This window comes from Talpa occidentalis, unplaced genomic scaffold (genome assembly GCF_014898055.3).
Source record: "Talpa occidentalis isolate TD23 unplaced genomic scaffold, MPIMG_talOcc4v2.1 talOcc4.8, whole genome shotgun sequence".
NCBI classification, from domain to species: domain Eukaryota; kingdom Metazoa; phylum Chordata; class Mammalia; order Eulipotyphla; family Talpidae; genus Talpa; species Talpa occidentalis.
The window spans coordinates 72,406,181-72,414,241 of NW_023605194.1; the positions used below are offsets into that span (position 1 = coordinate 72,406,181).

Genomic DNA, 8,061 nt, shown 5'->3' on the forward strand with positions numbered 1-8,061 from the left:
TTGAAGAATGATGACTTTGAGGATAAGTCTAAAGCCTAGAGTAGGATGAATGGTCAAGGGTATGAAGATAATAATATCAAAGGAAGAGACGCACATTTGAAATGATATGGAGATGAGGAGGGTATCCTGGTCTGGGTACTTAGAGCTGGGAGAATTTCTTCATCCAGGTTAAGAGAATGACCACTTCTCCGAAGGCGTTGGTCAGAACTGTGCCTTTGTCCAACCAGAAGGAAAGGAGAATTGAAAAGTCTCCCATCTGAGCACCCAGAATAGGTCTCCTTCTCACCCACCACTTCCAAACTGGCTTGATTCCAAATCATGGGCTGCCAATTTGGGGATAGCCTCTGATGAGCTCATCCACCCCATACTTGTCCCCCATCTATGTGTGTTGTCTGTTTCAGGAATGAGAACAGATGGAGTGGACAGCAGCCCGTAAGGAGCAAGGGGAAACTGTATGGTGCAGAGTTCCAGGCAGGGTGGATCTGGTCACCTCCTGAGACCACTGTGCGCATGTGGACACGCAGGCCCAGTGGCCCCTTTCCATTCTGTGTTATGCACCATTATTTATAGGCTGATAGATCTAGTCCTCAAAAACAGTGATCAAGATGTTTTAGAGAGAGCTAATTTGAGGGTGAAATTGGGGTTTTCTTCATTGTTCTAATTTGTGTGTGTGTGTGTATACAAGCACACCTATATGTGTGTGTGTATATATATATATATATATATATAATTTCCCACAACTTTTTCTTCTACCAACTAGGCCGTCTGAGCATTATGGAAGACCCTGCAGATGGGGTTCAGGGCTCCCTTCTTTCTCTCTCACTTCTGACTCTTTATTGCCCAGCTCAAGTAACCATCAAACTCTTTCACAGTAAAGTGCCCTGTAGTGAAATCATTTGAAATCATTTGTAGAGCAATGCAGTCACATTTTGACTTGAAAACTGGCAGAAAAATAGGCCATGTTGTTTGTGGGGCTTATGCAAACATATGCTAATTGTTTGCACTCATCAATTTGCTAATTGATGCAAATATCCCTTTGCTCCTGCTATGTCAGGTGGCTTTGGACAAGCCTGATAGAGTCGTCGTCGTCGTCGTCCCCCCCCCCGCCCCCCCCCCCCCACTGAAGTCGTGATAGTCAAGGCTTGTCTACTGCTGGGTTGGACAAACTCAGCTGCTGGCCTGGATTACCTATTTAAACGGTCCCTGGCATGGTAGAAACTGCCTGTGTGCATTCTCATTGACGGGAAACATCCCATTTTCCTGCTGCATAACATAAAATAAAACTGTGTCAAACATTGGGTAGGAACATAACTAAACCTCCTCCCACTCCTTCCCAGGGATGCCAGAGGGACTCCCAAGGCCTCAAAGGGCATGCCTGAGTCCTCAAAGTAGCCAATGTTGAGCTCTCACTATACGGCAGGGTCTGTCTCCTTTAATTCTCTCAGCACTCTTGCCGGGTAGGGTGGTCATCCCATTTCATAAGAAAGAAAAATGAAGCCCAGGGAGCTGGACTTTCTTGCATAGGGCCACCCAGCTACTTAAAGCAGACCTGGACTTGAGGCCAGAACTGCTGGTGCCCGGAGCCTGAATCTTACCCATTCATGTCATTTTTGGAGTTAGGAATGCAAGGTCCTTGGGTTCACTCTGGGAAAGGTATCACCAGAACTCCCCTTTCAACGGGACGCGGCGAGTTTCCCAGGCGCATTTCTCCACGAGATAGAGATGTCAGTTACAGTTAAAGAGCAGGTTTATTAGGGAAAGGGACAGAAAAGTAAGGGACACTTCATAGACACGAGCAGGTAGAAGAGCTGCCCTGAAAGGGACAGGTTTGTTAAAAGAGGTCTGCATGGGTGCAGGCGGGCGGCCTTGAGGAGAGCTGCCTCTGCTGAGGGAGCTCAGTGAAGAGAAGCCCAGGCATGGCCACAGCTCACGGGCAGGCAGGAGGCTGCTGCCCTGCAGAGGGACAGAGAGTTGGTGAAAAGGAGCACCTGCATAGTCACAGGCCGGCAGGAAGGCAGGAAGACTGCTGCTCCCCCACCCCCGCCAGTGCAGAGAGTGACTGATATAGTCCTCTTCTCTTTGGGAGGGGCTCTCACACCTTTGTGGAGTGGCCTGTTTGCTGCTGGTTTTGGATAACTATGAAGAATCTGAAAGGAACTGGAGATTCCACAATGGGCCCAATCTCTTTATCTTTACCCTCAGGTCTGTGCTCCACTCCCTATAGCATCTGATCCTGCTTGGGTCTTATGCCTTGAGATAAGGCCCTGGCACCTAAGGATCTTGATCTCTACAGCTGGGTTAATGGTCATGTTACTTCCCTTGACACCCATCTCCTCATGTGAGTCAGGTTTCTGGTCTTATGGCACCTCCTTTCCAGTTTTCTATTCTTTCCTCCATCACCATGACACCCACGACTCTGTCATGGAGTGGGAGCTGAGGAAGGGGAGCATGCTCATTTCCCGTTGGCCCAGGGCCAGTTTTGTTCTCACAGTGGGTTACAGTTTTGACATGATGACAATAAAGTTATTGGCCAGAATAGAGAATGACTTCAGGCTCCTGAATTCAACTGCCTTATCAAAGCAGATTTTGGAAACAGTATTCAGGGCATGGACAGTATTTAGTAGGGCATGGAAAAGGTAACAGCTTACTTCATGCTGGGAAAGGTCATGGTCACTGTGGAGCTGAGGCCTGTGTCCACTCAGCCCCCACATGTCACACAAGGCAAGATAAGCACAATGGAGCCAGTGATCTATAATGTTGATAATCGCTATACGTACAGGAGACTTCAGGGGCATGTAGATGGAGCCTTTGTTTTACGGGAGGAATCACAGATCCCAAGAGGAGAGACTTGCCTGTCAGTGGCAAAAACAGGCCTAGCTCCTGGGACTCCGTATTCCCATATGGTTAATGTTTTCTACCACACCGCATTACCTTTCTAATAGCTATGGGGGTGGACTATGAAATCACCCAGAACTTGATGATTGAGCATTTCCTTCTAGAAAAGACTAGAAGAGGAATAAAAGAGAAGAGAAAACTAACATCCTTGAACACAGGATGTACTCTAGGTCCTTGAGTGCCAGAATGAGACTCAGGACCTTTCAGCCTGCATAGGTTTAGTAAGAATGTGCTCACTGACTAAGTAGGTGTGTGATGAGCCAGCAATGAATGCGAAAAAAGGATAGACATGGAAGATCTCTAAGCAGATGCCCACTGGGTCACACAGCAAAAGAGAAATAAAGTGATGGCAACTCTCTAGGTAAAAACTTACTTAAGCCGAAACCCCCACCTCCGTCCTCATGATACCACACTCACGAACTACATAACCCGGACACTGGTGATGACCCCAGACATTGGTAACCTCTGCCTCACTACCCCACCCTGTCCTGTGTAGGCTGAGTCTAGCCAGAAGTGAAGCTTCCACAGACACCATCCACAGAGAAGGGGTGTGGTCCTTCCCCAAGGTCTAATTACTGATACCTTCTGCAGAACCTTCTTCCACAGCAGCTGGACACTTGTGATGTTACCCCGAGCTTCCTTTAGAAACAGAACAGATGTCTTCAGAGTGGGGGTTGACATACAAACCAAACTTACAAATATGTCCTGCTGTCCCAAACCCCTAAATCCAACCAGTCTGTGAAATCTCAGAGGCCAGAGATGCTGTGTTAGGTTGAAAGACTATTTCAGTAGGACCCAAAAAGACCTATCCAGAGCTGACCTCTGGAGTCAAGGTGTTGCCTCGAGGGGCGGCAGCGTTGGGATGGCACAGGGCAAAGTCAGCTCAAAGTCCACGTAGTGACAGAGACCTAGAGGGGATTACACCTATGGAGATGCAGCACCTATCTTCCTGGCCAGTCTCACATTTTTTGGATATCAGATTCAGGGAAGGTGAGCAAGTCCATGGAGGAATGTGTGGAGGAAAATGCGTGGTGGGGATGTGGACTGGGGATGCGTAATTGTCTGGCACAAGCTAGGGGGGTGAATTGGAGCTGTTCCTTGGGGGCTCCATTATTGCAGCTGATCAAAGCATCCTATCTCTAGTCCCTGCTTACACTTAACTTCCTGTGAAGGAGGTCTAGCTGGTTGTGCTAATCTGGCCATAATGTCTGCCTGCTATTTTCAACAGACATCCTCATACCAAGACTTTTGTCCTGGTGAGATGCCCCCTGCCTGACTCTGCATTTAGCTTGACCAGCTGCAACTCTGGGTGCCAATACAACAAGGGGGGCTGGGGAATCCACATAGAGGCACAAGTTTCTAGCCACAGAAAATCACTAAGCTTGACTCCCAGAGGCAGATGGAATCACAGGGATACAAGAAGTCTCAATGAAGAAACTGTTTGGTTCCTTTAGTCATTTGAAACAGGATGATATACAAGCCTCTTTAGTTTAAAACCATGAAGTTCAAGGCTTGCATCCATATTCTGTGGGGGGTGGGCATGGGATAAAAAGGGGGCTTGGGTGGGGTAGGGGCTGCCTCTTGCCCTTGGAGCTTCCCTGAACTCACTTGGTTCTTGGATTTAGAGCCAAAGAATCCTTGAGAGGAAGAATCTGGAGATCTCATTCATCTTCCCCCTCACTGTGCAGAAAAAGAAGACAATGGGGTAAGGTGGGGTCATCTACCAGCTGATTTCAAGGTCATGATCATGCCTAGGTGTCTGACTCCCCTCCCTCCATGCTGTTCCTCAAGCTCCCTCTTTCTGCCTTGACTCTGGATTCTTGTGGAAGGAGTCCATATGTCTGAGTGTGCACAATGGAGAACTTTCCTGCCCAGGAAAGATCCACAGCCACTTTTACAAGCTGCCTCACCCCACCAGAAGAAGCAAGGCCTAGGCAGGTGGTAACAGACTAGCAGACGCTGGCAAAGCACTAGGTGACAACTCAGTGGGTCTCAGGATTTCCCATGACTTTCCTTTGGTGGGGTTTTATGTCCCCTGGGATGTAAATGAAGCCTGAATGAGTCAGGCCTTCTTTACTCTTTATTCCTCTGGGGTTCTGTTTATTTTACTACAGCCTGACCACATCTCTCTGAGTTTCAATTTCCTCATGCACTAAATGGGGCCTGTGAGGCCTCTGATCTCAAAAAGTTATTACATAAGAAAGTGATTAACAAGCTACAGAATCATAAGACAAGATCATCCATCATGGTAACCTGCACGGCTGTGCCCAGAACAAACAATCCACTCACCACAATGTCCTTCATGGCCTGGAAGGCCTCCCACAATTCCTGGAGAACTACCCCCTCCATTTGGCAGGGTCCAAATTGGCATACTTGGCCCTGAACTGCTGACCCCTGGCTCCAATGAAGCAGGATCAGACTTAGGCAGGGGAAGCAGCCATCTTCACGGGGGGCCCCATCAGCAACAAAGAAAAACCACTGGAAGAAAGAGAGAAAGGCCAACGAAGCAGTCCTCTGACCAGGGAGCAGTACACCCTGGAGTAATACTCCTTGATTCTATGCAACAAGTCTTGGGGCCACGCGGAGGGGAAAGGTGAGACAAGGGTGGGTTCTCAGTGTTAAAATATGTGCAAATGTGTGACCTTGCTGGAATGCATGGGTGTGTCCTCTGCCTCAATCTCACACCCACTATGCAGTCTTGCTGCTCACCCTCCGCCCTCCACTACCATGTGTCCCCATCACACACACACCCTGCACCTTCTTCCTTGATCCATTTCTCTCTAGCCAACCACTTGCTGGTCAGAATTTGACCAGGAAGTATGAAAAAGTGAGTGGTTATAATGTGCCAAAGAACATACATAAGGAATCCAAACTTGGGAGTGGATAGAGAACCTAACTAGGCTTTCACATCACTGAGTGCCACCCTTAATCACCAGGCACATGTTGGCAGGTTTTTTCTCGTCCCCTAGGAGAAGGCTCTCTGACATCCCATCACAGGAAGCCAAGATATTAATCCTGGCCCATGGGGAGGGGCACCGACAGTAAGTCAGAGGCACATGCTCATTCTGCCACCTCAGCTAACCAACTCACTCTTGGTTCTGGGAATTAACTTTCCAAGTAACTGAACAATAGAAAGGAATCTCAGATGAGTCACCTTTAAAACCTTCCACTAAAGTGCCCTGGTGATGCAGGGGGTTGAGCGCCAAGCTGTGAAGCTCTTCACAGCCTCTGCCCCATGGTTCGATTCCTGTCCGGCCAGAGAAATACCCAACATGGTGCAGCAGACCTCTCCTGTCTCACCCACTGTTCCTCTCAGCAGTGTCTTTGGCCTGTCTGCCTGTTCTGCTCCCTGCTCTGTCTCTGGTGAATCCTCTCACCCTCCCATGCCTCTGGCCTGTACCCTAGCTCTTGTAAAAATAAATAAATAAATCTTTTTTTTTTTTTTTTTTTAAAGTGCCAATTAGGAATGACTGTGTGCAGAGCCCCAGGCTGGAGGAAGGTAACACTATAACTGTAGGCAGAGAATTTGCCTTCTGCTTTTCTTCCTTTCTTCTGTCCTCTGTCCCTTTCTTCCTTCTACAACCACAACCTTTCTTATTTCAGGCACTGAAATAAGACACTAGGTCTTATTGAAGACACTAGGTCTTCTACCCCTGAGCTGGACAGGATCACCAAGGTCCTGTCTTTGAAATGACTGCCATGGGCCCAAGCGGTGGTGTAGGAAAAGAGTCCATTATCCTCTGTCTTGCAGGTCTGGGCTTCAGTCTCTCCCTCAGCGCTCTTCCATTCTGTTCCCTCAGACACCACAGATGTGCAGTGTCTCTTGAAAATTCGTCTCTGGGCTTATAATATCATTACCCTTCCTTCTACCTTGCTTAAGGTCTTTTGGTGTTAAGTTGAAGAAAGCAGCTCATCATCCAGTTGTATCTAGCTCTGCATAAACCCTGAAGAGGATGACTTTACCATCCCCAGCCCACTATTGCCAAAAACGCAGCCGGCTAGTATTTCAAAGTAAGTCAGGACTTCTCCATAGCTTATCTCGTCCTTGAAATTGATGTCAATGGTTTGCTGTTTGCACATGGTTGGCTCTTCTGTGGAGGGGGAAAGTTGGGCAGACACCATGACCATTCAACAATTGGGGTGTAACTGAGTAGAAGGTTCCTGTCCCAGCTCTGAAAGTTGTTTCAAAGGTAAAGATGTGCAGGCAATGAAGGCTTTGTGGAGATTTGTGTATATGGGAGCTGGAGAGGGGGGGCTGGGGGGAGGAGGAAGAAGAGGGAAGTGGAGAAAGGGAAACTGGTCATGTTTGCCTGGAAAATTACTTCATTTCCTCTTCACCCTTCGCTTTAAGACAGTGAGGCATCGGGTGAGATGACCCCAGGATCTGACTTTGGCTCTGCCACTGCCTGTGTAGCCAGGGGAAGTCTCTTACTACCCTGAGCCTCAGTTTATGCATCTTAAAGAAAGAAAAATTGCACCAACTTCCCCCCCACCAGAGGGCAGAATGCAAAAACAACACAGAGGTGCTGTGCAGTAGTACCCCTTCATTTTAGGGGTTACTTTCCACAGTTTCAGTAACCACAATCAACCACAAGCCAAAAATACTCAGTTCACATATTCACATAACTGGTATTAAAATATATTGTTATGATTTTTCTACTTTAGTGAAGAAACAAAGACTGAGCAATTGCAACTGCCGACCTCGAGCAGCAGCTGACTTCTTCACGCGGAACCCAGGAGTCGGAGACTCAGAATCAAATCTCTTCTCCCTCCACCCTCCTGGTACAAAATGTTAGTAGAACTTTGCTGAGTGAGAATTTTTTGATATTCAGCTAAACCCCAGTGACCCCCACACCCTGGTAGCAGTGGTCCGGATGATGGAAGCTGGGGGAACCCCATCCCCACCTCCACCCACCAGCCACAGTGGGTCGGGCAGATCCCCCAACCCCCTCCAAAAGGGAGTCACGCCCACCACCACACCAGCGGTCCTATACCTAGAACAAACCGGAAAGCAAACAATGGAAAGAAAGAAAAATACTAATGGTGAACAGCACACCACAGAAAGAAAGTCAGCCTCCAGAACCCAACAACGCTGACATGGAAGAATTTCTCTTCCTGACAGATAAAGAACTCAGAATTGCTGTAATTAAAAAACCTACAGATATA

General features: G+C 47.9%; 1 protein-coding gene across 1 annotated transcript; it reads right to left on the bottom strand.

The window, feature by feature from the left end:
- Window positions 1-139: 139 nt before the first annotated feature.
- Window positions 140-6,975, bottom strand: IL24 (interleukin 24). The gene is given in 6 exon segments (XM_037497719.1): window positions 140-207; window positions 1,176-1,263; window positions 2,490-2,570; window positions 3,478-3,534; window positions 5,185-5,373; window positions 6,859-6,975. Coding segments are annotated over 6 exon segments (600 nt in total).
- Between the last annotated feature and the right edge of the window lie 1,086 nt (window positions 6,976-8,061).